The 27041-nt window shown below is 67.9% G+C and overlaps 4 protein-coding genes across 5 annotated transcripts; 2 read left to right on the top strand and 2 right to left on the bottom strand.

The window, feature by feature from the left end:
• Positions 1-282: 282 nt before the first annotated feature.
• DDX56 (DEAD-box helicase 56) lies at positions 283-10664 on the bottom strand. Its single transcript, XM_074167729.1, has 14 exons — positions 10575-10664; positions 9612-9867; positions 8693-8852; positions 8408-8578; positions 7242-7332; positions 5736-5980; positions 4115-4237; positions 1678-1794; positions 1491-1585; positions 1294-1367; positions 1078-1167; positions 868-973; positions 648-751; positions 283-451 (listed from the first exon to the last, which is right to left on the bottom strand). Exons 1-14 carry the CDS (start codon positions 10662-10664, stop codon positions 371-373), a joined length of 1803 nt encoding a protein of 600 aa, XP_074023830.1. The 3' UTR covers positions 283-370.
• A 266-nt stretch (positions 10665-10930) lies between these two features.
• TMED4 (transmembrane p24 trafficking protein 4) lies at positions 10931-13734 on the bottom strand. Its single transcript, XM_074167727.1, has 5 exons — positions 13590-13734; positions 13207-13307; positions 11619-11744; positions 11301-11447; positions 10931-11173 (listed from the first exon to the last, which is right to left on the bottom strand). Exons 1-5 carry the CDS (start codon positions 13729-13731, stop codon positions 11024-11026), a joined length of 666 nt encoding a protein of 221 aa, XP_074023828.1. The 5' UTR covers positions 13732-13734; the 3' UTR covers positions 10931-11023.
• A 914-nt stretch (positions 13735-14648) lies between these two features.
• On the top strand, positions 14649-16837 carry LOC141478746 (interleukin-1 family member 10-like). 2 transcript variants are annotated; one of them, XM_074167733.1, is made up of 4 exons: positions 14649-14758; positions 14964-15052; positions 15158-15282; positions 16700-16837. In XM_074167733.1, exons 1-4 carry the CDS (start codon positions 14649-14651, stop codon positions 16835-16837), a joined length of 462 nt encoding a protein of 153 aa, XP_074023834.1. The 2 variants fall into 2 exon arrangements, with proteins under 2 accessions (XP_074023834.1, XP_074023833.1); XM_074167732.1 differs by having other exon boundaries at positions 16628-16837.
• Positions 16838-20642: 3805 nt separating this feature from the next.
• LOC141478743 (interleukin-36 receptor antagonist protein-like) lies at positions 20643-23354 on the top strand. Its single transcript, XM_074167728.1, is given in 5 exon segments — positions 20643-20676; positions 21844-21996; positions 22082-22206; positions 23153-23310; positions 23312-23354. Coding segments are annotated over 5 exon segments (513 nt in total).
• Positions 23355-27041: the final 3687 nt, after the last annotated feature.

The following is a 27041-nucleotide window of genomic DNA, read 5'->3' as shown; positions in this document are numbered from 1 at the left end:
CCCCAGGCATGGGGGGCGATAGCGGCACGGGGGTGGGATGGGGGGCACAGGAACCCCCAGAGCTGGCGGTGCCACCCCCGCGTTCTCCTTGCCCTACTTTATGGCCCTTCGTTACAGCCTTGGCATCGATAAGGGGGGGGGGGACGGGGACGACGAGGATAACGCCCTGGCACCTTTGCCCCCCCCCCCGCTTCCCATCCCTGCGTCACCAACACACACGCACACACGCACACACACACACGTCACGTAGCCCCACGTGTGACAAAAGCCACGGCGCCAACATCGGTCCCTTGGCACCTTTATTTGACTTGCCCCCCCCCCTCGCCCCCTCCCCACCTCCTTCCTCCTCCCCCCATAGGCGGGCGCCCGCTCAGGATGGCGGCGCCGCCGGACGCTTGGAACGGCGACGGGAATATTTGAAGCTCTGCAGCGGATTCCCGGTGCCACGGGACTGGAAAAAGTTAAAGAGGAGAGGGGGGGGGGGGGGGGGGGAAGGAAATCAGTGTGTGTGTGTGTGGGGGGGGGTGTGTGTGTGTCCCCCCCATACACACACACTCCTTGGCACGATGGGGGACGATGGGGACACCCCCATACACACACACACACACACACACACACACACACTCCCTGCCCGTCCCCGCGCTCACCTTGGGGCCACCCCGAGGTCTGGCAGCGGCGCCGTGGGGCGACCGTGGTGGCCACTTGCGTTTCTTGAGGTTGGGTTTGGCAATTCCGCGGAGGCTGGGGGGCACTGGGACAGAGAAAAAAAAAAAAAAGAGTGTGGGTGGCCTTAGGGATGTCCCCGATGTCCCCTTTTTCCCTCTCTGTGTGTGTGTGTGTGTGTCCCCCCCTCCCCGTGTGACATACCCAGGTACTCGGGGACGTTGCGGAGGTGGGGCTGGACGGTGGCCGGGTGCAGGGGCTTGTCGTGCCGCAGGACGTGGAGGTCACGGGGGTTGTCCTCGAAATAAACCTGGGGACAAAGGGTTTTTTTTTTTTTTAGGGGGGGGGTGTGCCCAGAGACGACCCCCCCCCCCCCCCCAGGGGTTTTTTTTTGGGGGGGGGGATGTTTATTACCTTGAGTTTCTCCGAATTGAGCAGCTCGTCCTTGATCTCCCGCAGCCGGGCTTCCTTCACCGCCTGCTTGGTGACGGAGCGCATGGCGTCCTAGAGGAAAGGCAGGGGGGGGACACACACACACACAGGGACACACAGAGGCTGGCACACACCCCCCCAAGCCACTGCCTGGTCCCCCCACCCCACCCCAGCGTCACCCACCCCCCTGTCACCTACCCGGCATCGGTAGCGCAACCCTTCGATCTCCTCCATGGAGAACTTGTAGGGCTTCAGCATGGACTCGCCGTTCTCTGCAGGGGGGGGACACACACACACGACACCGAGGGAGGGGAGGGGAGGGTGTGTGTGTGTGTAGGGGGGTCACCCTCACCCTCTTTGACACTCAGTGTCCCCTCCCCGCGGTGACCACCCACCTCCAGCCAGCGCGTCCTCGATGAGGGCCAGCCCCATCTGCTCCTCGGGCAGCGCCAGGGTGAGAGCCGTGCCGGGATTGTCGGCGCGAGCCGTCCTACGGGGCACGGAGGGGAACACCGGTGGGCGACCACGGTGTGGTTGTCCCCCCCCAACCCCGTGTCCCCTCTCTCCGTGTCCCCAAAGTACCTGCCCACGCGGTGGATGTAGGAGTCGACCGTAGGGGGCACGTCGAAGTTGATGACGGCGGCCACGTTTTGGAAGTCGATGCCCCGGGCCACGCCGTACTCGGGGTCCTTGCCCTTGCTGCGGGGTTGAGGGCAGGGGGGGGACACACAAGGGACATTGGGGTGACTCAGGGACACCCCCCCCCCCCCCAAGGACACGGGGACAGCCAGACAAAGGGACATCTGGGACGCAGACACTCACACGGGTGTGAGGACACCGGGAAAAGGGATCCCCGTGGGTACGAGGACGCGCTGGGCACGGGGACATGTGGCACGTGGTTATGGGGTGGCTGGTGGTTATGGGGTGACACGGTGACCCCAGAGCCACGGGGACAGGGCAAGGAGACCCCCACGAAACAGGGGACACACTGGGGACAGGGACATCCTTGTAGGCACAGGGACATCCCCTGGGGATAAGGACATCCTGTGGACACAGGGACATCCCCATGGGGACATGGACCTCCCCTGGGGATAAGGACATCCTCTGGGGACAGGGACATCCCTGCGGGCACAGGGACAACCCCGCAGGGACAGGGACATCCCCACGGGGATAGGGACATCCCTACAAGGACAGGGACCTCTCCTGGGGACAGGGACCTCCCTTCGGGCACAGGGACCACCCCTGGGGACAAGGACATCCTCTGGGGACAGGGACATCTCTGCAGTCATGGGGACCTCCTCTGGGGACAGGGATCATCCCTGGGGACAGGGACATCCCCACGAGGACAGGGACCTCCCCTGGAGAGGGAGGGACATCCCTGTGGGCACAAGGACATCACACAGGGACAGGGACATCCCTGTGGGCACAGGGACCTCCTCTGGGAACAAGGACATCCCCTGGGGATAGGGACATCCCTGTGGGAACAGGGACCTCCCCTGGGGACAGGGACATCCCTTCGGGCACAGGAACCACCCCTGGGGACAGGGATCATCCCTGGGGACAGGGACATCCCCTGGGGACAGGGACATCCCTTCGGGCACAGGGACCACCCCTGGGGACAGGGATCACCCCTGGGGACAGGGACATCCCCACGAGGACAGGGACCTCCCCTGGGGACGGAGGGACATCCCTGTGGGCACAAGGACATCACACAGGGACAGGGACATCCCTATGGGAACAGGGACCTCCCCTGGAGACAGGGACCTCCCTTTGGGCACAGGGACCGCCCCTGGGGACAAGGACATCCCCTGGGGAGGGAGGGACATCCCTTTGGGCACAAGGACATCACAGAGGGACAGGGACATCCCTGTGGGAACGGGGACCACCTCTGGGAACAGGCACCTCCCTTCGGGCACAGGGACCTCCTCTGGGAACAAGGACATCCCCTGGGGACAGGAACATCCCCTTGGGGACAGGGACATCCCTACAGTCAAAGGGACCGCCCCTGGGGACAAGGACATCCTCTGGGACAGGGACATCCCCACGAGGACAGGGACCTCCCCTGGAGAGGGAGGGACATCCCTTTGGGCACAAGGACATCACACAGGGACAGGGACATCCCTGCGGGCACAGGGACCTCCTCTGGGAACAAGGACATCCCCTGGGGATAGGGACATCCCTGTGGGAACAGGGACCTCCCCTGGGGACAGGGACATCCCTTCGGGCACAGGAACCACCCCTGGGGACAGGGATCATCCCTGGGGACAGGGACATCCCCACAAGGACAGGGACATCCCCTGGGGAGGGAGGGACATCCCTGTGGGCAAAAGGACACCCCGACAGGGACATCCCTGTGGGAACAGGGACCTCCCCTGGGGACAGGGACCTCCCTTTGGGCACAAGGACTGCCCCTGGGGACAAGGACATCCCCTGGGGACAGGGACATCCCCTTGGGGACAGGGAACATCCCTGGGGAGGGAGGGACACCCCTGTGGGCACAAGGACATCGCACAAGGACAAGGACATCCCTGCAGTCACAGGGACCTCCTCTGGGGACAGGGATCACCCCTGGGGACAAGGACATCTCCTTGGGGACAGGGACCACCCCCGGGGACAGGGACCACCCCTGGGGACAAGGACATCCCCTTGGGGACAGGGAACACCCCTGGGGAGGGAGGGACACCCCTGTGGGCACAAGGACATCACACAGGGACAGGGACATCCCTGCAGGCACAGGGACCTCCTCTGGGAACAAGGACGTCCCCTGGGGACAGGGACATCTCTGCAGTCACAGGGACCTCCTCTGGGGACAGGGACATCCCCTTGGGGACAGGGACATCCCTGCGGGCACAGGACATTGTTGGGGACAGGGACACCCCGAGCAGAAGCACCCCGATGGCTCTGGACCACCTCCCCTGGCCTGAGCCCTCCCTGACCGCAGCGGGCCATGGCCCTGGTGACACGGTGGCACCCAGGGGACGCTGGTGGCACCCAAGGGACGCCAAGGGGTCGGTCTCACCTCTGGCCCGTGCCCTTGCGCTTCTTGCCGGGGGGGTGCCCCGCGGGCACGGCCGGTGCCTCCTCGTCGGTGGCCACGATGTAGTCGTAGATGCCCCGGTTGAACTGGGTGATGACGTGGCACCTGGGGACAAGGACCTGTCACCGTCCCCGCCACGGCGCCCCCCCCCTCTTTGGTGTGACCCCCACCCTCCCCCCAGGTTCACAGGTACCCCCACCTTTCCTTCACGGGTGCCCTGCACCCTCCTGAGACACCCCCCCCCCCCGAGTGTCACTGTCCCCATGGGGCATTTCCCCGGGCACCCCTTATGTCACCAGGGGCAACCTCAGGGACCCCTTGTCCCCTCGAGCACCCCTTGTCCCTTAACTCATCTGGGACACTCTCAGGGACCCCTTGTCCCCAAGGAGCGCCCTTTATCCCCAGGGGGCACCCCTTGTCCCTGTGGGGCACCCCTTGTCCCTAAGAGGCACCCCTTGTCCCCAAGGAGCATCCCTAGTTCCCAAGGAGCACCCCTAGTTCCCAAGAAGCACCCCTTGTCCCCTCAGGCACCCCTTGTCCCCAAGGAGCACCCCTAGTTCCCACGGGGCACCCCTTGTCCCTTCACGGCCACCCGTGGCCACCTCATTCCCCCTTTCCCCCTCCTCACCCCCACCCAAGGGGGCCCCCCCTTATCCCTTCGGACACCCCTTGTCCCCAAGGAGCACTCCTAGTTCCCAAGAAGCACCCCCTGTCCCCTCAGGCACCCCTTGTCCCCAGGGAGCACCCCTAGTTCCCACGGGGCACCCCTTGTCCCTTCACAGCCGCCCGTGGCCACCTCATTCCCCCTTTCCCCCCCCCAACCCTGGGGGTACCCCCACCCAAGGGGGCCCCCCCTTATCCCTTTGGACACCCCTCTTCTCCAAGAAGCACCCCTTGTCCCTTTGGACACCCCTTGTCCCCTCAGGCACCCCTTGTCCCCAAGGAGCACCCCTAGTTCCCACGGGACACCCCTTGTCCCTTCACAGCCGCCTGTGGCCACCTCATTCCCCCTTTCCCCCCCAACCCTGGGGGTACCCCCACCCAAGGGGGCCCCCCCTTATCCCTTCGGACACCCCTTGTCCCCAAGGAGCACCCCTAGTTCCCACGGGGCACCCCTTGTCCCTTCACAGCCACCCGTGGCCACCTCATTCCCCCTTTCCCCCCCCCAACCCTGGGGGTACCCCCACCCAAGGGGGCCCCCCCTTATCCCTTCGGACACCCCCTGTCCCCAAGGAGCACCCCTTGTCCCCTTGGGCACCCCTTGTCCCCAAGGAGCACCCCTAGTTCCCACCCGTGGCCACCTCATTCCCCCTTTCCCCCTCCTCCCCCCCACCCTGGGTGCACCCCCACCCAAGGGGGCCCCCCCATATCCCTTCAGACACCCCTTTTCTCCAAGAAGCACCCCTTGTCCCTAAGGGGCACCCCTTGTCCCCTCGGGCACCCCTTGTCCCCAAGGAGCACCCCTAGTTCCCACGGGGCACCCCTTGTCCCTTCGCAGCCACCCGTGGCCACCTCATTCCCCCTTTCCCCCTCCTCACCCCCCTCCGAGGGTACCCCAACCCAAGGGGGCCCCCCCTTTATCCCCCTGGGGGGGGGGGGTTACCGGGAGCGTGCGGGGAGCTGGGAGTTGAGGGCGCAGGCTGGGATGCCGAACTGGTCCAGGAAGAGTTTGAGGCGGTAGCAGCGGGCAAGCGTGGCCACGAAGAGCAGGGCCCGGCCCCGCAGGAGCCGCAGCTTCAGCAGGGCGTAGAGCAGCAGGAACTTGTCCTCTTCCGTCCCGCAGCGCACCACAAACTGGTCTAACTGGGAGCTACTGGGAAGCTGAGGCTCCGGCGGGCACAACGTTACCTGCGCCCGGGATGGCGGGGTTGGAGTTGGGGGGGGGGGAACGACAAGGGGATGGGGGTGTTGTGACACCCCCGCCCCCCGGCCCCGTGTCCCCCCAGTTCTGTACACATTTTGCCCCCCCCTAAACGTCCCTTGGACCCCCCCAAATGTCACTCGGACACCCCAAAGTCCCTCAGACCCCCCCAAACGTCTCTTGGACCCCCCAAACCTCCCTCAGACCCCCCCAAACCTTCCTCGGACCCCCCCAAACGTTCCTCGGACCCCCCCAAACCTCCCTCGGACCGCCCCAAATGTCCCTTGGAGACCCCAAAGTCCCTAAGACCCCCCAAATGTCTCTCAGGACCCCCCAAACCTCCCTCGGACCCCCCCAAATGTCCCTTGGACCCCCCCAAACCTCCCTTGGACCCTCCCAGGCGCCCCCCTGACCCCCAAACTTCCCCTCGGACCCCCCCAAACCTCCCTCAGACTCCCCCCAAACCTCCCCAGATGCCCCTCAGACCCCCCCAGGCAACCCCTGACCCTCAAACTTCCCCTCAGACCCCCCCAAACCTCCCTCAGACCCCCCCAAATGTCTCCAGATGTTCCTCGGACCCCCCCAAATGTTCCTCTGACCCCCCAATACGTCCCTCAGACCCCCCCAGGTGCCCCCCTGACCCCCAAACTTCCCCTCGGACCCCCCCAAACCTCCCTCGGACCCCCCCAGGCAACCCCTGACCCTCAAACTTCCCCTCGGACCCCCCCAAACGTTCCCTCGGACCCCCCCAAACTTCCCCAGATGTCCTTCGGATGCCCCCAAATGTCCCTCCGACCCCCCAAGACATCCCTCAGACCCCCCCTGGAGCCCCCCTGACCCCCAAACTTCCCCTCGGACCCCCCAAAACCTCCCTCGGACCCCCCCAGGCACCCCCCTGACCCTCAAACTTCCCCTCGGACCCCCCCAAACCTCCCTCAGACCCCCCCAAATGTCTCCAGATGTTCCTCGGACCCCCCCAAATGTCCCTCTGACCCCCCAAGACGTCCCTCAGACCCCCCCAGGAGCCCCTCTGACCCCCAAACTTCCCCTCGGACCCCCCCAGGCAACCCCTGACCCTCAAACTTCCCCTCGGACCCCCCCAAACGTGCCCTCGGACCCCCCCAAACTTCCCCAGATGTCCTTCGGATGCCCCCAAATGTCCCTCCGACCCCCCAAGACGTCCCTCGGACCCCCTGCCCCCTCCCTCCCCCCCCCCCCCCCCCCCGTGCCCCCCCAAGTGCCCCTCACCGGGTTGTGCAGCACCAGCTCCCGCAGGGCCTCCACCTCGGGGCTGAAGGTGGCCGAGACCAGCAGCGCCTGGTAGATCCTGGGGAGGTGGCTGGGGGGGGGCACAGGAGGGGGGCATCAGTGCCAGCCCCACGCCCCCCCCCCCCCCCCCCCCCCCCAAAGCCCCCTGGCCATGCCCTGGTCCCCCCTCTCCAGCCCCACCGTGCCCCCCAACCCTAGCAATGCGCCCCAAACCCTCACGGTGCTGCCCCCCCCCCCCGCCCCCGCTCTGCAAGTGCCCCCCCCCAAGCCTTCACGGTGCCCCCCATGTCCTTTAGCTCTAGCGTTGCCCCACACCCCTGGCACCGCCCCCCCGAAACCTTGGCTGTGCCCCCCAAGTCCTCCAACCCCAGCAGTGCCCCACACCCCTGGCACTGCCCCCCAAATCCTCAGCGTCCCCCAACCCCTGGCTGTGCCCCACATCACCCAGCCCCAGCAGTGCCCCACACCCCTGGCAGTATCCCCAACCCCTTGCCTGTGCCCCCCACGTCCCCCAGCCCCACTGTGCCCCACACCCCTGGCAGTGCCCCCCAAACCCTCAGTGTCCCCCAAGTCCCTGGCTGTGCTCCCCAAACCCTTGGCTGTGCCCCCCACGTCCCCCCAGCCCCACCAGTGCCCCACACCCCTGGCACTGCCCCCCAAATTCTCAGTGTCCCCCAAACCCTTGGCTGTGTCCCCCAAATCCTCAGTGTCCCCCTGGCTTTGCCCCACATCCCCCAGCCCCACTGTGCCCCACACCCCTGGCAGTGCCCCCCAAACCCTCAGTGTCCCCCAAGTCCCTGGCTGTGCTCCCCAAACCCTTGGCTGTGCCCCCCATGTCCCCCCAGCCCCAGCAGTGCCCCACACCCCTGGCACTGCCCCCCAAATTCTCAGTGTCCCCCAAATCCTCAGTGTCCCTCTGGCTGTGCCCCACATCCCCCAGCCCCACTGTGCCCCACACCCCTGGCAGTGCCCCCCAAACCCTCAGTGTCCCCCAACCCCTGGCTGTGCCCCACATCCCCCAGCCCCAGCAGTGCTCCACACCTCTGCCAGCCTCCCCAACCCCTCGCCTGTGCCCCCCATGTCCTCCAGCCCCACAGTGCCCCCCAAGTCCCTGTCCCCGTCCGCCTCCCCGGTGCCCCCCTCACCACAGCAGGGCCTTGATGTCCTCCCCGAAGCCGAAGGAGAGCAGCAGATCGGCCTCATCCAGCACCAGCACCTCCAGCGACTGGCGCAGGCTGAGGCTGCGGGCACCCAGCTGGGCCAGCACCCTCCCCGGCGTCCCCACCACCACGTCCGGCTTCTCCATCAGCACCGGCCTGGGGACAACCCCCACGTCACCCCCCCCCCCGAATAAAGAGGAGTAGGGGGCGGGGGGGGAACGGCACACACATACACCCCCTCCAGGGGTACGGGGACAGGGGGGAGCTTACCGCTGGGCGGCCGGGTCGGGGTGGGCGCAGAGGTCGGCCACCCGCAGGTCCCGGGCGCAGAAGGTGGCCAGTTGCCGCAGGCTGCGCCCCACTTGTTGCCCCAACTCCTTGGAGGGAACCAGCACCAGCGCCCGCACCGCCTGCGCCTCCGCCGGGACGCCTGCGCCCGCAGCGTCACCCCACCTGCACCCCAGAGATGCCCCCGCGCCCCACAGAGCCCACCCCCCGACCCCATACCCCATAGTGTCCCCTCCTGCCCCCATACCCTGAGCCCGCCTGTGCCCACAGCATCACCCACCAGCACCCCAGAGACACCCCTGCGCCCCAAAGAGCCCACCCCTCACCCATACCCCACAGTGTGTCCCCCCTACCCCATAGTGCCAAATCCTGCCCCACAGTGCCCACCTGCCCCCATGGGGCCCCTGTGCCCACCCATGCCTCGTGCTCCACGGTGCCCCCGCACCCCACACAGCCCACCCCTGACCCATATCCCACAGTGTCCCCCCCGTACCCCAAAACCCCGAGCCCACGGCACCCCAGAGACGCCCCCCTGCCCCACAGTGCCCATGTGCCCCACAGAGCCCACCCCCGATCCCATACCCCACAGTGTCCCCTCCTGCCCCCATACCCCGAGCCTACCTGCGCCCACAGCGTCACCCACCGGCACCCCAGAGATGCCCCTGTGCCCCACAGAGCCCACCCCTGACCCCATACCCCAATGCCCCAAGCCCTCCTGCACCCACAGCATCACCCACCGGCACCCCAGAGATACCCTCCACACTCAAGGTGCCCCCGTGCCCCACAGAGCCCACCCCTGACCCATGCCCCGCAGTGCTCATCTCTGCCCCACAGCACCCACCCTTGCTTCAGATCCCCCAGCACCCACCCCACCTGACGCCCCCCCCGGTGCCCCCCTCACCTCCTTGGCGCGCAAGAGGTGCTGGAGCAGGGGGAGCCCGTACGCCCCCCGTCTTCCCGGAGCCGGTCCTGGCCCGGACCAAGATGTCACGTCCCTCCAGCGCCAGGGGAATGGCCTCGGCCTGGATGGCGGTGGGGGTGGCCCAGCCCAGCTCCGCCACCGCCTGCGGGGGGGCTGTCACCTCGGGGGTCCCAGTCGCCTGGGCTCCCCAGTGTCCCCCCGCCACAGAGAGGGTACCCACGACCACCCCCACTCCCTGCAGCGGGGGGACCCCAGGCCTGCGAAGCGCCCTCACCCCAAGGGACATCGGTGTCCCAGCCCTTCAGGGCCACCCTCTCCCCACCGACGGACCCCACAATCCCAACCCTTCATGATCTCCCCCCCCCAGCAAAGGGACATCCGTGTCCCGGCCCCCCTCCCCATCGAGGGACCCCACATTCCCGGCCCCACAGAGCCGCCTCCCCCCTGAACGAGACACCTATATCCCAGTCCCTTCTCCACCGAGAGACACCGATGTCCCAGCTCCTCATGGCCTCCCCAAAGGGACCCCCATGTCCCGGCCCCCCTCCCTAACGAGGGATCCTGGTGTCCCAGCCCCTCACGGCCTCCCCAGAGGGACCCTCATGTCCCGGCCCCCCTCCCTAACGAGGGATCCCGGTGATCCAGCCTCTCATGAGCTCTCCAAGAAAGAGACCCAGGCCCCCCGGTCCCTCACGGCCTCCCCTCCTTCCCTGAAGGGACGCCCATGTCCTGGCCCCCTCCCCTCGGAGGGACCCCAGAGCCTCTGCCCCTCAGGGCCTCCCCACACACCAAGGGACCTCGGTGGCCGGGCCCCTCCAGGCCTCTCCCTCGCTCACCGTGAGCCCCCCTCCAAACCCCCACGGGGCCGATCCCACCCCCAGAAGCCTTCAGCCCACCGTGACCACCCCACCATCCCCCACCCGGGCTCCCCAGCGCACCCGCAGCAGCCGCGGGGTCCAGCCCCATGTGCTCAAACCCCGGCGTCGCCGCCATCCCCGCCGCCATCTTGGCCGCCCGCCGTCGACTGCGCATGCGCGCGCAAACTCCCAGACCATAGAGACTTCCCCCGCGCGCCCAGAGCGCCCCCCCAAGGGAGGGGGGCGGTCTACACGCTGCCCCCTAGCGCTGGAGGACTGAGCAGCAGCACACACCCCCCCCCCCCCCCCCAGCGGTGGTTCATGGGGTGCACCCCCTGGGTTCTTGTTGGGGGGGGACGACACAGACAGCGGAGGGGGGGGGGACACTGCGGCCAGGCAGCGCCAGAGCCCCCCTTCCACCCCAAAAAAGCACCAGCGAGCCCCGTCGGACCCCAAAAACCTTTATTTTTCACCCAAACCACCCACCACCAGGCAGTTTGGTTTGGTTTTTTTTTTTGGGGGGGGGGGGGGGTGTCACACCAGCTTTTTGGCCTCGAAGAAACTCTTGAGGTGCCTCATCTGCCAGATTCCGGTGAGGATGAGGATGATGGTTTGGGCGATGGACCACCACAGCACCCGCTGGTTGGTGCTCTCGCTGGTCATACGGAAACGCTCCTCCCGGTACTGCCGGCGGGGGGGAGAGGGGGGGAGACAAATTATATAAAAAAAAAAATGAAGGTTAGGAGCAAAAAAAAAAAGATAAAGGGGGGGGCGGGGGGGGGTGTGTGTGCGTTCGGTGCCTTTTCCTCACCCGTTGGTAGTTCTGTTCCTTCTGGATCTGCTCTACCTGGTCGAGGAGCTGGCGGGCGCGGAGCTGCAGCTCCGTCAGTTTGTCCTTGGCGGCGATTTCGGGGTAGTTGTTGGTGTGTTCCCCCACCTGGATGTCCAGGTGTACCCGCTGGCGGGGGCCCAAAAAAAAAATAAAAAAAGAAAAAGACGATGGGGGATCATCATCACACCCTCATCGTCATCGTCACCCACCCCTACCCCCCCTCCTCGGAGCCTGGGTTTTTCCCCCCCCCCAGCCCCGCGATTCCCGTCCGTCCCGTCCCCCCCCTCCCCAGGTTACCAGTTTGCCGCCGGCGAAGAGGGCCATGCGCGTGGAGTTGGAGTGGAGGCAGATCTGGTGCTCGCCCGGAGTGTGGGAGGTGAAGGTGAAGCGTCCCTCCGAGCCGTACTGTCGCGACAGGACCACCTGCGCCACCCAACACCGTCGGCACCCGTCACCCGCAGCCCCGATCCCGGGGAAGTGAAACCGGGATAAATCCCAGGGGGTCACACGGATTTCCCCTTGTCCTGGCTTTGGGGGGGCACCCTGTGGTCCTCAGGGACAACACACCCCCGCTGGTGGGTGCCCCAGGGACCCCCTGCCACAGCTGGTGGGACACCCCATATGCGCCAGGGAATCCCCACCCCAGCTGTGGGACACTCCAGGGACCCCTCACTCCAGCTGGGGGGCACCTCAGGGACCCCCACCCCAGCTAGGGGGCACCTCAGGGACCCCCACTCAAGCTGGGGGGCACCTCAGGGACCCCTCGCTCCAGCTAGGGGGCACCTCAGGGACCCCCACTCAAGCTGGGGGGCACCTCAGGGACCCCTCGCTCCAGCTAGGGGGCACCTCAGGGACCCCCACCCCAGCTGGGGGACACTCCAGGGACCCCTCACTCCAGCTGGGGGGCACCTCAGGGACCCCTCGCTCCAGCTAGGGGACACCTCAGGGACCCCCACCCCAGCTGGGGGACACTCCAGGGACCCCTCACTCCAGCTGGGGGACACTCCAGGGACCCCTCACTCCAGCTGGGGGGCACCTCAGGGACCCCCACCCAAGCTGGGGGACACCTCAGGGACTCCTTGCTCCAGCTAGGGGGCACCTCAGGGACCCCCACCCAAGCTGGAGGGCACCCCAGGAACCCCAGAGATGCACTGCCCTGGCTGGTGGGTGCTCCGTGCTGCCCAGGGACCCCACGCTCAAGCTGGTGGGTGCCCCAGGGACCCCCTGCCACAGCTGGTGGGTGCCCCAGGGACCCCCCCCCCCTTCCCTGGCAAGCACTCTTTGCTCCCTAGGGACCCCCCACCCAGGCTGGTGGGCACCCCAGGAGCTCCAGGGACCCCACAACCAGGCCGGGGGGGGCACCCCAGGAACACCTAACCTCATCAATAGGGACCCCGTGCACCCTAGAAACCCCTTCCCCTAACTAGCAGGCACCCCAGGGACCCCCCCACTCCAGCTTGGGGGCACCTCAGGGACCCACAACCCAGCTGGGGGGCACCCCAGGGACCCCCCACCCCTGCTACAGGACACCCCGTGGACCCCACTCCCAGGCTGGGGGGCACCCCCATCCCAGCTTGGGGGCACCTCAGGGACCCCTCTCTCCAGCTGGGAGGCACCCCAGGGACCCCCACCCCAGCTGTGGGGCACCCCACGGACCCCTGCACCCCAGCTGGGGGGCACCCCCACCCCAGCTTGGGGGCACCTCAGGGACCCCGCACCCCAGCTAGGGGACACCCCACGGACCCCCCACCCCTGCTAGGGGGCACCCTGGGGACCCCAATCCCAGGCTGGGGGGCACCCCACATGTCCTGGGGACCCCACCCCGGGGGCGGTGGGTGCCCGGATCCCCCCCCTTGTCCCTTCCCGTCCCCCCCGTGCCGCTCACCTTGCCGTCGGGGTCCTTCACCTCCACATGCATGCCCAGCCCGGGGGTGGAGGGCAGGAACGACTCCGACTGTTTGTCCCACAGCTGCGTCCGGTAGTTCCCTGGGGAGAGCGGCGGGTGGAAGCGGGGCCCAGCACCCCCAGACCGGGCCCAGCACCCCCAGACCGGGCCCAGCACCCCCGTCCCGTTACTTCCCACCCCCATCCCCCTTCCTAGGGATCTCTCCCGGCCCTTGGGGGTTCCCCATTGCCCCCCGGCCCCTCCCGACGCCCGGTGGTCCCCCCCATCGCCTCCCCCAAACCTCGGTTATCCCTCCCGTTACCCACCCCACCCCCCCCGGTGGCCTCCTCCCCGCTCCCCGCTCCCCCCTCAGGGCCCCGCACCGATAACCATGGTCTCATCTGGGATTTCCTCGATGAAGCAGCGCTTCTCGGTCTCGCCGATGTGGAAATAGAGGCCCTGGGCCCTCCAGGCCGCCAGCACGACGGAGACGACGGCCGCCCACAGCGCCCGGCCTCCCGCCATGGCCCCCGCTTCCCCTCCCGCCGGAGGGGGGGGGGAGAGCACTGCGCATGCGCCGCCCTCTCCCGCCGCCCACTGCGCATGCGCCCCCGCCCTGCCCGCGCACACTGCGCATGCGCAGCCCTCTCCCGCCGCCCACTGCGCATGCGCCCCCGCCCTGCCCGCGCACACTGCGCATGCGCAGTCCGCTCCCGCCGCCCACTGCGCATGCGCTCCTCCCTCCCCGCCCACACCGCGCATGCGCCGCCCGCCGGCGGCCACTCACTGGTCCCCACGCTACACCTACGGGGGCCCGCTGGGTCCTGGCGCCGGCCCTCCTCTCCTCGCTGCGCATGCGCCGGGGCCGCCGCAACTCCGCCCATGTGCGGCTAGCCCCGCCTGGTGGCGCAACAGGGAGGGCGCCGCCCCCCCAGCTCCGAGGTTAGGAGTTCGAGGCCCACCTCGGCCAACTCCGAGGGGCCCGGTGACCCCAAGGTTTGTCCCATTGTCACCCCTCGGGGCGACCGGCTCCGGTTGCCACCCCCAGCCCCTGCCGAGCCCTCGGGCGGGGCGGAGCCACCCCTTCGCACCCCACCAGCTGTGTGGCAATACCACTGCCAACCTCCTTCCTCCCTTCCTTCCTTCCTCCCAGCCGCAGCTCCGGGGCTTAGCCGGGGTGGGGGGGGTGTCCCATGGGTGAGCGGGGGTGATGGGGGGGGGGGGGAGGGGAAACGGGGACCCCCCCCCCCCCCCGGGGGAATGGCCCCGGGTGAGACAGGAGGGGAAGCGGAACCGTGGGGGGCCGGTTGCGCCACCGGCAGCCCCCCGCCTCCGCAGGCTGGGAATTTCGGGAGGGGTTATAAAGGTTTGGGGAAGGGGCAGGGTGGAGGTGTGTGTGGGGGGGGGGGATTGGACACACAGCGAGCGGGTATCGGGGTGCCATGACGTGCCAACCCGCGCTCACCCTCGCCCTCCTCTTCCTCTGCGCAGAGGCCGAAGGCTTAGCCCTCTGCCACGCGCCCGCCCTGCAGACCAAAGTTTTCCAGTACCGGTAAGTCACCCACGGAAAGGGGGGCGGGGGGGGGATGTGTGTGTGACATCTCCTTGGAGGTGGGGGGGGGGGGGGAACACAGGACATGGGGTGGGACTTTTTTTTTTGGGGGGGGGGGAGAGGGTGTCAGGGTGCTGGGGTGGGCACCGCTGTCACCGCTGTCCCCTCTCGTGTGTGTGTCCGTCCGTCCCCCCCCCTCGGGCAGGATTTGGGACGTCAACCAGAAATCGCTTTACCTGCGCAACGACCAGCTGGTGGCCGGGCACCTGCAAGGGGCCAACGCCGCCCTGGAAGGTGACACGGGGACGTGGAGGGTGGGGGGGGACACACATACACACACATATCGGGCAGGTCCTGATGGCCCCCCCCCCCCCCCCAATCCGTGTGTCACCCCCGCAGAGAAGGTGTTTTGGGTGCCCAACCGTGCCTTCGAGCCCACCCGGTTGCCCGTCATCCTGGGCATCCAGAACGGCACCCGCTGCCTGGCCAGCCCCCCCGCCAGCCAGCCCACCCTGCAGCTGCAGGTCAGGGGACACCGCGGGGACGGGGACAAGCCCGGGGACCCCAAAGGGATGGGGATGCCACGGGGATGCCAAGGGGATGGGGATGCCACGGGGACGGGGATGCCAAGGGGATGGAGACACCAAAGGGATGCCAAGGGGATCCCCATGCCAAGGGGATGGAGACACCAAAGGGATGGGGACAGGGATGCCACAGGGGTGGGGATGCCACGGGGAGGGGGACACTGTGGGGATGGGGACACCATGGGGATGGGGACACTGTGGGGACAAGGATGCCACAGGGGTGGGGATGCCACGGGGATGGGGACGCCACAGGGATGGGGATGCCACAGGGACGGGGACATGCTGGGGATGGGGACGCCATGGGGATGGGGACACTGCGGGGATGAGGATGCCATGGGAACGAGGATGCCATGGGGACAAGGATGCCATGGGGATGGAGACACCAAAGGGACGGGGACAGGGATGCCACAGGGATGGGGACACTGTGGGGACAAGGGTCCCACAGGGGTGGGGATGCCATGGGGATGGGAACAACACAGGGATGGGGATGCCCCAGGGATGGGGACACGGTGGGGATGGGGATGCCATGGGGATGGGGACACTGTGGGGACAAGGGTGCCACAGGGATGGGGCACTGTGGGGCTGGGGACACCACGGGGATCACAGAGATGGGACATTGTGGGATTGGGGACACCACAGGGACACCATGGGGCTGGAGACCACGGGGCTGGGGACCACGGGGATGGGACATTGTGGGGCTGGGGACACCATGGGGATCACAGGGATGGGACATTGTGGGATTGGGGACACCATGGGGCTGGAGACCCAGGGCTGGGGACCACGGGGATGGGACATTGTGGGGCTGGAGACACCATGGGGATCACAGGGATGGGACATTGTGGGATTGGGGACACCACAGGGACACCATGGGGCTGGAGACCACGGGGCTGGGGACCACGGGGATGGGACATTGTGGGGCTGGGGACACCACGGGGATCACAGGGATGGGACATTGTGGGATTGGGGACACCATGGGGCTGGAGACCCAGGGCTGGGGACCACGGGGATGGGACATTGTGGGGCTGGAGACACCATGGGGATCACAGGGATGGGACATTGTGGGATTGGGGACACCACAGGGACACCATGGGGCTGGAGACCCAGGGCTGGGGACCACGGGGATGGGACATTGTGGGGCTGGGGACACCATGGGGATCACAGGGATGGGACATTGTGGGGCTGGGGACACCACGGGGCTGGGGAGCACGACAGAGCCAGGTGGGGCTGTCCCCGAGCCGGCCACCGGTGACGTCCCATCGTTGTGGGGGGGTGGTGGCCACCGCAGGACGCTGACATCAGGGAGCTGCCCCAGGCCGGGGTGGCCTCGGCCGCCTTCACCTTCTTCCGCTCCTACAAGGACGGGCTGTGGCGCTTCGAGTCGGCCGCCAACCCCGGCTGGTTCCTCTGCACCTCGGCCCGCGGCCACCAGCCCCTGGGGCTCTCCCGCCACCCCGATGCCACCCACCTCCTCGACTTCTACTTCCAGCTCTGCTGAGCCCCCGGGGACGGTGACATCCCCCCCCCCCCCCCCGCCGGGGATGGTGACATCCTCCCTGGGGAAGGTGCCATCCCCCCAGTGATGGTGCCATCCCCTTACTGATGGTGACATTCCCCCTGGGGACAGGGACATCCCCCTGGAGATGGTGCCACCCCCCCCCGAGATGGTGACATACCCCTTGGGGACGGTGCCATCCCCCCAGTGATGGTGCCATCCCCCCCAGTGATGGTGACATCCCCCCTGGGACAGTGCCACCCCTCAGGATGGTGACATCCCCCCCTGGGGACGGTGCCATCCCACCCAAGACGGTGCCATCCCCCTCCAGTGACCGTGACATCCCCCCCAGTGATGGTGACATCCCCCCCAGGACGGTTCCATCCCCCCACAGGGATGGTGCCATCCCCCCGGAGATGGTGACATCCCCCCAGTGATGGTGACATCCCTCCAGTGATGGTGACATCCCTGCCTCCCAGGACAGTGACATCTCTCTGGGATGGTGCCATCCCCCCCCAGGGATGGTGCCATCCCCCTGGGGATGGTGACAACCCCCTCAGGATGGTGCCATCCCCCTCTGAGGACGGTGCCACCCCCCCGGGACGGTGCCATCCCCCCAGGACGGTTCCATCCCCCCCAGGGACGGTGCCATCCCCCCGGAGAGGGTGACATCCCCCCAGTGATGGTGCCATCCCTCCCTCCCAGGACAGTGACATCTCTCTGGGACGGTTCCATCCCCCCCCCCCCCCCCAGGGATGGTGACAACCCCCTCTGGGGACTGTGCCACCACCCCCCCGGAACGGTGCCATCCCCCCAGAGACGGTGCCATACCCCCCACTGATGGTGACATCGCCCCCCAGTGATGGTGACATCCCCCCCCAGGACGGTTCCATCCCCCCCCCCGGGACAGTGCCACCCCCCCAGGGACGGTGCCATCCCCCTCTGGGGACGGTGCCTTCCCCCCCCCCCCCCCCCAGGGATGGTGCCATCCCCCTCTGGGGACGGTGACATCCCCCCAGTGATGGTGACATCCCGCCCCGGGGACGGTGCCATCCCCTGGGAATAAAGATGCTGAGGACACCTCTGTCCCCGTGCCGTGGGTGGCAGCGAGGGGGGGGGACACACACACAAGGCAGGGCCGGGCCAGCGGTGGCCCCCGGCGCCTTCGTCACCGCGGCGGGGTGGCCGCTCTTGCGCCACCGCTTCGTTTGGGACGGGGACGGGATGTCCCCAGGGAGGGGTGACGCGGGCGGTGGGGCTGCCCCAGAGATGGGGCACCTCCCGGGACCGGCCCCTTCCCGCATTTTGGGGGTGGGGTGGGGTGGCAGCCGCTTCCCGCACGATGCGCCCCGACTGTCACCGGCAGCGCGGGGGGACAGCGCGGCGTGGCACGGGGTGGGACAACGTGGGGATGGGGGACACCAGGGGGATGGGGGACACCATGGGGATGGGGGGACATCGTGGGGATGGGGGACACGAAGGGGATCGGGGGACACCATCGGATGGGGGACACCGTGGGGATGGGGGACACCAGGGGGATGGGGGACACCGTGGGAATGAAGGACACCAGGAGGTGGGGGACACCATGGGGATGGGGGACACCGTGGGGATGGGGGGACACTGTGGGGATGGGGGACACCGTGCGGATGGAGGGCACCATGGGGTGGGGGACATCGTGGGGATGGGGGACATCAGGGGGATGGGGGGACACCAGGGGGTGGGGGACACCGTGGGGATGAGGGGACACCGGGGGATGGGGGACACCAGGGGGATGGGGGACACCGTGGGGATGGGGGGACATCATGGGGATGGGGGACACGAAGGGGATTGGGGGACACCATCAGATGGGGGACACCAGGAGGATGGGGGACACCGTGGGGATGGGGGGACACCGTGGGGATGGGGGACACGAAAGGGATGGGGGACACCAGGGAGATGGAGTACACCATGGGGATGGGGGACACCAGGGGGTGGGGGGACACTGTGGGGATGGGGGACACCGTTGGGATGGAGGGCACCATGGGGTGGGGGACATCGTGGGGATGGGGGACATCAGGGGGATGGGGGGACACCAGGGGGTGGGGGACACCGTGGGGATGAGGGGACACCGGGGGATGGAGGGCACCATGGGGTGGGGGACACCAGGGGGATGGGGGACACCAGGGGGATGGGGGGATACCAGGGGGTGGGGGACACCGTGGGGATGTGGACACCAGGGGGTGGGGGACACCATGGGGATTGCGCTCGGGGGTCTATAGGGACGCGGCACAGTGGACACCATGGGGACAGGGCATGTGGGACCTCGGGGACAAGACACGTGGGACCTCTGGGACAGGGGACACGGGCACCATGGAGACATGGCACATGGGACTTCCGTGATGGGTCCCTGGGGGTGGGACCATGGGGACAGGGCACATGGGACCTCTGGGACGGGGCACACGGACACCGTGGGGACAAGGCACGTGGGACCATGGGGACAGAACACGTGGGACCTCGGGGACGAGGCGCATGGGACATGGGGACGGGACACACGGACACCATGGGGACGGGACACAGGAGACCATGGGGATGGGACACACGGACACCGTGGGGATGGGACACACGGACACCATGGGGACGGGACACATGGACACCACGGGGATGGGACACACGGACACCATGGGGATGGGACACAGGGGACCATGGGGACGGGACACACGGACACCATGGGGATGGGACACACGGACACCGTGGGGATGGGACACAGGGGACCATGGGGACGGGACACACGGACACCATGGGGATGGGACACACGGACACCGTGGGGATGGGACACAGGGGACCATGGGGACGGGACACACGGACACCGTGGGGACGGAACACACGGACACCACGGGGACAGGACACCCCAGTATCTTGGGGACAGGGCACGGGGACATCGCGGGGACCATCCACGGGCCACACGGCGTCACCGGACAGGGGACACCACGGGGATGGGGGTGGCTGGGGGGGGGGGGCACGGGGGACACCCCAGCCTCGGTGACAATGGGCACCCCGGCGGGGGCGGGGAACGGACACGGGGACAACCACACCGGGAGGAGAGTGTTTCGCCATCACCGCCTGTCCCTGTCACCCGTCCTCGCGCTGTGCCAGCGCCCGCCCAGCCCAGCTCACACCCGTGCAATTACCGGGGCGGGCTCTGTCCCCGTCCCCCCCCCCCCCGCCCAGCCTTATAAGAGCCACTGTCACCCGTTGGGGGGGTGACACACACACACACACACGCACAGAGACACCCCAGAGGACGCGGGACAGGACTCCAGACGCTGACGGAATCGCAGGTATCGCTGGGGACGGGGACAAGCCGCTGGGGTGACACTCTAGGTGGCGTTCACTCTGGAGCCTACTGACAACCGGCTGCCGACTGGGAGCCAACTGGGAGCCAACTGGGAGACCGGGTGCATTGATGGGGGCTAGAGGGGAGGGGGGGGATTCCCCACCCCCCCCACCCCACTCCCCCCCAACCCGCGTCACCCCGTGTCACCCACATGCCACCCTCTCTCTCTCGCGCAGGCTCAGCCATGTCCCACGGGTCCAGACCTGCCTGCAGGTGAGCGGTGACAGGGTGGGGACGGGGCTGTCCCTCTCCTTGGACCCAGGGGCTTGAGTCACCCAGCGTGGCCCCCGCCCTCACCCCCGTGTGTGTGTGTGTGTGTGTGTGTGTGTGTGTGTGTCCCCCTCCAGAGCCGGGGGTCCCCAGGGCCACCCGGAGCAGACCCAGTCCTTCAGGCACCCGCTGGGTGTCACGGCCGAGGCTGTCACCGACCCCGACATGGTGGCCTTGTTCGACGCCTTCCTGGGGACAGGTAGCGCCCGGTGGGGACGGGGGACGGGGACGGGGGGGCTTGTCCCCACGTGCCCCCCCCCTCCCCCCCGTGTCCCTGTCCCCATCTGTCCCCCGTGTCCCTGTCCCCATGTCCCTGCATCTAGCCCTACCCCCACGTGCACATCACGTCCGTGTCCCCCCGGTCCCCACGTCCCTGTCATGCCCGGTGTCCCCATGTCCCCCTGGACTTGTGACACCCCCTGTGCCCCCTCACCGTGTCCCCTGTCCCCATGTCCCCCATCCCCACGTGCCCATCACACCCGTGTCCCCCGTCTCCATGTCCCCCATCCCCACGTCCCTGTGATGCCCAATGTCCCCATGTCCCCCTAGGATTGGTGACCCCCCCCCCCCCGTGCCCCTTCACCATGTCCCCTGTCCCCGTGTCCCCATGTCCCCCATCCCCACGTCCCTGTGATGCCCACATGCCCCCATATTCCCATGCCCCTGTGACACCCCCTGTGCCCCCTCCCTGTGTCCCCATGTCCCCCAACCCCACGTGCCCATCACTCCTCTGTGCCCCATCCCCATGTACCCCAATCCCATGTCCCTGTGATGCCCCATGTCCCTATGCCCCCCATGATGACCCTCTGCCCCCTCCCGATGCCACCACGTCCCCACGATGCCCCTATGCCCGCTCCCCATGTCCCCATGTCCCCATGTCCCCATGCTCCCCTGATGCCCCTATGCCCCCTCCCTGTGTCCCCATGTCCCCATGCTCCCCTGATGCCCCTATGCCCCCTCCCCATGTCCCCATGTCCCCATGCTCCCGATGCCCCTATGCCCCCTCCCCATGTCCCCATGTCCCCATGCTCCCGATGCCCCTATGCCCCCTCCCCATGTCCCCATGTCCCCATGCTCCCCTGATGCCCCTATGCCCCCTCCCCATGTCCCCATGTCCCCATGTCCCCATGCTCCCAATGCCCCTATGCCCCCTCCCCATGTCCCCATGTCCCCATGCTCCCGATGCCCCTATGCCCCCTCCCCATGTCCCCATGTCCCCATGTCCCCATGCCCCCGTGTCCCCATGCCCCCACGCCCCCATGCCACCCCTCTGCCCCCTCCTCATGTCCCCATGTCCCCGTGTCCCCACGTCCCCATGCCACCCCTCTGCCCACTCCCCATGTCCCCATGTCCCCGTGTCCCCCAGCAGAGGAGGGGGCAACAATATCCTCGGCGGAGTCGCGCCCCCCCCTGGAGCCCTACCACTACCTGGTGCGGGACACGGAGCAGAGGGGGCTCTGCCTGCACAACGGCCGCCTGGTGGCCACCAGCCTGCAGGGGGTCAACGCCGCCCAGGAAGGTGGGTGCCCTGGGTGGGGAGGGGGTGGTACCCCCACCCGTGGGTGCTCCTCCCACCCAACCCCACCTACCTCATCTCCCCGTAGAACCCATCAGCGTGGTGCCCAACCGGCACCTGGAGCGCCAGCGCTGTCCCCTCATCGTGGGCATCCGTGGTGGCACCAAGGCCCTCTCCTGCGGCACCGGTCCCGAGCCCCAGCTGAAGCTGGAGGTGGGTGTGTGTGGGGGAGGTCACGGTGGGGGGCACCCTGGGGTGGGGCAACCCAAGATGGGTCAACTCAAGGTAGACAACCTAAGGTGTGGGTACCCTGGGGTGGTGGATGTCCAGAGCTGGGTCAACCCAAGGTGGGCATACAAGGTGGGGACACCTAGAGGTGGTGGACACCCAGAAGTGGGTCAACCCAATGTGGGGGAACCCAGAAATGGGGTGTCCCAAGGAGGGTCAACCCAAGGTGGGGGCACCTTGGGGTGGTGGACGTCCAGAGGTGTGTTGACTCAAGGTGGGGGCACCCAGAGGTGGGGCATCCCAAGAAGGGTCAACCCAACGTGGTCAACCCAAGGTGGGGGTACCCTAAGGTAGTGGACATCCAGAGGTGGGTCAACCCAAGGCGGGCATACAAGGTGGGGACACCTAGAGGTGGTGGACACCCAGAAGTGGGTCAGCCCAAGGTGGGGGCACCTTGGGGTGGTGGACGTCCAGAGGCGAGTCAACCCAAGGTGGGGTCACCCAGAGATGGGGCATCCCAAGGAGGGTCAACCCAAGGTGGACAACCCAAGGTGGGGGTACCCTAAGGTGGTGGACATCCAGAAGTGGGTCAATCCAAGCTGGGTCAACCCAATGTGGCAAACATAAGGTGGTGGCACCGTAAGGTGGTGTCATTCCAAAGTGGTGTCACCCTGAGGTGATGGCATCACCTGGAGGTGGGGGTTCCCCAGGATGGTGCCACCTTGAGGGGGTGTCACCTGGCGGTGGGGATTTCCCAGGTGGTGTCACCCCATGATGGCATCACCTTGAGGATGGGGTTCCTTGAGATGGTGGCACCTGGAGATGGTGACACCTGGAGGTGGGGGGGGTTCTGTGGGACGGTGCCACCCCGGGGGGGGGTGGTGGTGTCCCAGCGGTGACACCCCCCCCCCCCCCCCCCATCCAATGACAGGAGGTGGGGCTGCTGGACCTGTTCTTGCGGGCGAAGGAGGCCACCCCTTACACCTTCTACAAGACCTTTGGTGGCTCCACGCACACCTTCGAGGCGGCCGCCTTCCCCGGGCTCTTCCTCAGCACGGCCTCGGGACCGGGGGAGGCGCTGGCCGTGGCCGCCCCCCCCCGCCATCACCGCCTTCTACCTGCGCCGCAAGTGACCGTGGCACCCATGGCCTGGGGGGGGGGGGACAGGGGACGGGGACGGGACACAGCACCCATGGGTGGGGGTGTCCTCCCCACCCTCAGCCCCCCCCGGGGTCAGGGAATAAAGCGATGGCGTTTGTCACAGCTTGTGGGGTGTGATTTTTGGGGGGGGGGGGGAAGGATCGGGCCCCATGGAGAGGCGGGATTGATCCGTGGAGGGGCAGGATCGGGCCCTGTGGGGCAGGACCATGCCCCATGGGGCTTGATCGGGTCCATGGGGGGGCAGGATCGGGTCCATGGGGCAGGATCAGACCCCGTGGGGCAGGATTGGGCCATAGGAGGGGGCAGAATCGGTCCATGGGGGGGCAGGATCGGGTCCATGGGGCAGGATCAGACCCCGTGGGGCAGGATGAGCCCATTGGGGAGGCAGGATGGAGCCCGGGGGGGCAGGATTGTCCCTGTGGGGCAGGATGGGACCCTGTGGGGCAGGATCAGTCCATTGGGGGGGCAGGATCAGGCCCTGTGGGGCGTCAGGATCGGGCCCCGTGGGGCAGGATCAGCCCGTGTGGGGGCAGGATCGGGCCCGGTGGGGCAGAATGGAGTCTATGGGGGGTAGGATCAGCCCATGGGGGGAGCAGGATCGGGTCCATGGGGCAGGATGGGGTTCATGGTGGGGGCCAGGATGGGGCCCTGTGGGGCAGGATCAGACCCCGTGGGGCAGGATCAGCCCATGTGGGGGCAGGATCGGGCCCTGTGGGGCAGGATGAGCCTATTGGGGGGGGCAGGATGGGGCCCTGTCGGGCAGGATCAGACCCCGTGGGGCAGGATCAGCCCGTGTGGGGGCAGGATCGGGCCCGGTGGGGCAGGATGGGGCCCTGTGGGGCAGAATGGAGTCTATGGGGGGGTAGGATCAGCCCATGGGGGGGGGGGCAGGATCGAGTCCATGGGGCAGGATGGGGTTCATGGTGGGGGCCAGGATCGGGCCCTGTGGGGCAGGATCAGACCCCGTGGGGCAGGATCAGCCCGTGTGGGGCCAGGATCGGGCCCCGTGGGGGCAGGATGAGCCCATTGTGGGGGGCAGGATCGGGCCCGGTGGGGCAGGACCCTCCCGTCGGGGCTCAGGAGCGGGACCGGGCACACCGGGGGGGCGTGGCCTGGCACACCGAGGGGGCGTGGCTGGGCACAGCGAGGGGGCGTGGCCTCGCCGCGGGGAGGGGGGCGGGGCGTGTCCCTGTACGCTCTTGCCCCGCCCCCGCCTGGAAGGGAGGGGAAGGGGGCGTGGCCATCGGAGGACACGCCCCGCGCCGCGCGCCGGCAGTGCCGGTAAGGGAAGGGGAGGGGAGCGGGGGGGGGGGGGGGGGACACGGGCGGGACCCCCGGGGGGGCCCCATAGCCCTCAGCGACCCCCAGGGCCCCCCTCGCCCCTTCAGGGTCCCCCGAGCCTTGAGGGTCCCCCCAAAACACCTTGAGGGCCCCCCCCCCCCTCGGTCCCCCCCCCCCCAACTCTTGGGGTCCCCCCCCGGGCTCCTCTGGAGCCCCAAAGATCTCTGGGGTCCCCCCCACCCCTTTAGGGTCCCCCCTACACCCTTTGGGGTCCCCCCCCCCCACAAATCTTGTCCCCCTCCCCCAGCCCCGCCCTGAACCCCCCCATAAGTTTCGGGGTTCCCCCCAGCCTTTGGGGTGCCCCTCACACCCTTGGGGGTGCCCCCCCCCCCCCTTCCACCCCCCAGACCCTCCTTGTAAACTTCTGGGGTCCTCCCCCCCACTCCTCGGGACACCCCCCCCCCCCCCCGAGCGCCCCCCCCACTCTTTGAGGTGCCCCCCCCCAATTTTTGGGTTCTTCTACAGTCTTTGGGGTCCCCACCCTTTGGGGTCCCCACCCTCTGAGCCCCCCCCAGAACCCTTTGGGGTCCCCATAGACCTTGTGTGTGTGTCCCCCCCCCCCTTCTAAAGCCTTTTGGGGTCCCCCCAAAACCCCCCCCCAATAACCCTTTGGGTGCCCCCCCCCCCCCCTCCCTGGGGTGTCCTGATGGGGGTGCACTTGGAGGGAGGGGTGAAGGGGTTGGGGGCACGTGCAGGCAGCACCCACTTTGGGGTGCACCCCCCCTCGGCACAGCCCCCCCCCCACCCCCTCAAAATTCAGGCAGCACCCAAATCTGGGGGCAAGACACCCCCTGTCCCCCCCCCCCCTTGATTTGGGGGTGCTGCAGGACCCCCCCCAACCTTGGGTGCACCCCCTCCCCCCCCCCCCCGACCGGGGACAGGGGTGCTGGTGGCGGGGGGGGGGACGGGGGGGACGGAGACACCAATGTACCCCCCCCCCCACCATTGTAGTGGCTTCTCTGATGGCTGCTATGGGGTTGTGCTCCGGGGCGGCCTACGCGGGAGGGAGATGTGGGGCAGGATGTGGGGTGCAGAGCCCTTCCCCCCACCCTCCCCCAAACTGGGGGGGGTCGGTTGGGTGCCCCCCCCACCCCCACCCCAGCTCCCATCCCCGTTTCCTGCCCCGGCAGGGCCGGAAGCCGCGGCGGTGGCGGTGACGTGGGTGACGTGGGGGCCGTGACGTGGGTGCCACGGCGGGGGGGGGGACGGACGGGGACGGGGTGCGGGTGCTGGGGTGCGGGTGCTGGGACCCCCCCCCCCAACCCTGCCCGGAGGTACCCACCCTCAAGCCCCCCTCCCTCAGCCCCCTCCACCAGGCTGTCCCTCCTCCTCCTCCTCCCTCCATCCCTCCTTCCTCCTCCGATCCCTCCCCCCTCCCTCCTTCCTCCTTCCTCCTTCCCCCTCTCACGCCTCCTCCCTCCTCCATCCTCCCTCCTTCCCTTCTCCCCCCTTCCCTCCCTCTTCCTCCTTCCCTCCCTTCATCCCTCCCTCTTCCTTCATCCCTCCCTCTTCCTTCATCCCTCCCTCCCTTCCCTCCCTCCTTCCCTCCCTCTTCCTTCATCCCTCCCTCCTTCCCTCCCTTCATCCCTCCCTCTTCCTTCATCCCTCCCTCCCTTCCCTCCCTCCTTCCCTCCCTTTTCCCTCCCTCTTTCTTCATCCCTCCCACCCTTCCCTCCCTCCTTCCCTCCCTTCATCCCTCCCTTCCTCCCTTCTCCTTCCCTCCCTTTTCCCTCCCTCTTCCTTCATCCCTCCCTCCCTTCCCTCCCTCCTTCCCTCCCTTCATCCCTCCCTTCATCCCTCCCTTCATCCCTCCGCCATCCCCCCTCCCTTTCTTTCTCCATCCTTCCTTCCTCTCTCCTTCCTTCATCCCTCCTTCCCCCCTTCCCCATCCTTCCTCCTTCCCTCCCTCCTTCCTCCCCTCCCTCCCTTTCTTCCTTCTTCCTTCTCTCCCTCCCTCCCTTCCTTCCATCTTCCCTCCTCCGTCCCTCCCTCCTTTCTTCCTCCATCCTTCCTTCCTTCCCTTCCTCCCTCCATCCCTCCCTCATCCCTCCCTGCCTCCATCCTTCCCTCCCTTCTTTCCTCCTTCCTTCCTCCCTCCATCCCTCCCTGCCTCCATCCTTCCCTCCCTTCTTTCCTCCTTCCTTCCTCCCTCCATCCCTCCCTGCCTCCATCCTTCCCTCCCTTCTTTCCTCTTTCCTTCCTCCTTCCTCCTTCTTTCTTCCTTTTTCCTTCTTTCTTCTTTCTTCCTTCCTCCCTCCTCCCTCCCTCCCTTCTTCCTCCATCCTTCCTTCCCTCCATTTTTCCCTCCCCTCTCCCTC

The sequence above is a fragment of the Numenius arquata genome, unplaced genomic scaffold (assembly GCF_964106895.1).
Source record: "Numenius arquata unplaced genomic scaffold, bNumArq3.hap1.1 HAP1_SCAFFOLD_777, whole genome shotgun sequence".
In the NCBI taxonomy this organism is placed as follows: Eukaryota; Metazoa; Chordata; class Aves; order Charadriiformes; family Scolopacidae; genus Numenius; species Numenius arquata.
This window is presented reverse-complemented; position numbering and strand designations above follow the sequence as displayed.

Bases quoted from the DNA above. Each gene is read 5' to 3' on its own strand.
- DDX56 (XM_074167729.1), bottom strand. From the start codon at position 10,664: ATGCGCAGTCGACGGCGGGCGGCCAAGATGGCGGCGGGGATGGCGGCG. The intron at 9,868-10,574 runs GCGGGTGCGCTG...CCCCCGCTGCAG, and splicing joins GGCTGGACCCCGCGGCTGCT to GGAGTGGGGGTGGTCGTGGG. The intron at 4,238-5,735 runs GTAACCCCCCCC...CCTTGTCCCCAG, and splicing joins CAGCTCCCCGCACGCTCCCG to GTGCCACGTCATCACCCAGT.
- TMED4 (XM_074167727.1), bottom strand. From the start codon at position 13,731: ATGGCGGGAGGCCGGGCGCTGTGGGCGGCCGTCGTCTCCGTCGTGCTG. The intron at 13,308-13,589 runs GTGCGGGGCCCT...CGCTCTCCCCAG, and splicing joins AGATGAGACCATGGTTATCG to GGAACTACCGGACGCAGCTG. The intron at 11,174-11,300 runs GTGAGGAAAAGG...CCCCGCCGGCAG, and splicing joins AGGAACAGAACTACCAACGG to TACCGGGAGGAGCGTTTCCG.
- LOC141478746 (XM_074167732.1), top strand. From the start codon at position 14,649: ATGACGTGCCAACCCGCGCTCACCCTCGCCCTCCTCTTCCTCTGCGCA. The intron at 14,759-14,963 runs GTAAGTCACCCA...CCCCTCGGGCAG, and splicing joins ACCAAAGTTTTCCAGTACCG to GATTTGGGACGTCAACCAGA. The intron at 15,053-15,157 runs GTGACACGGGGA...TCACCCCCGCAG, and splicing joins GGCCAACGCCGCCCTGGAAG to AGAAGGTGTTTTGGGTGCCC.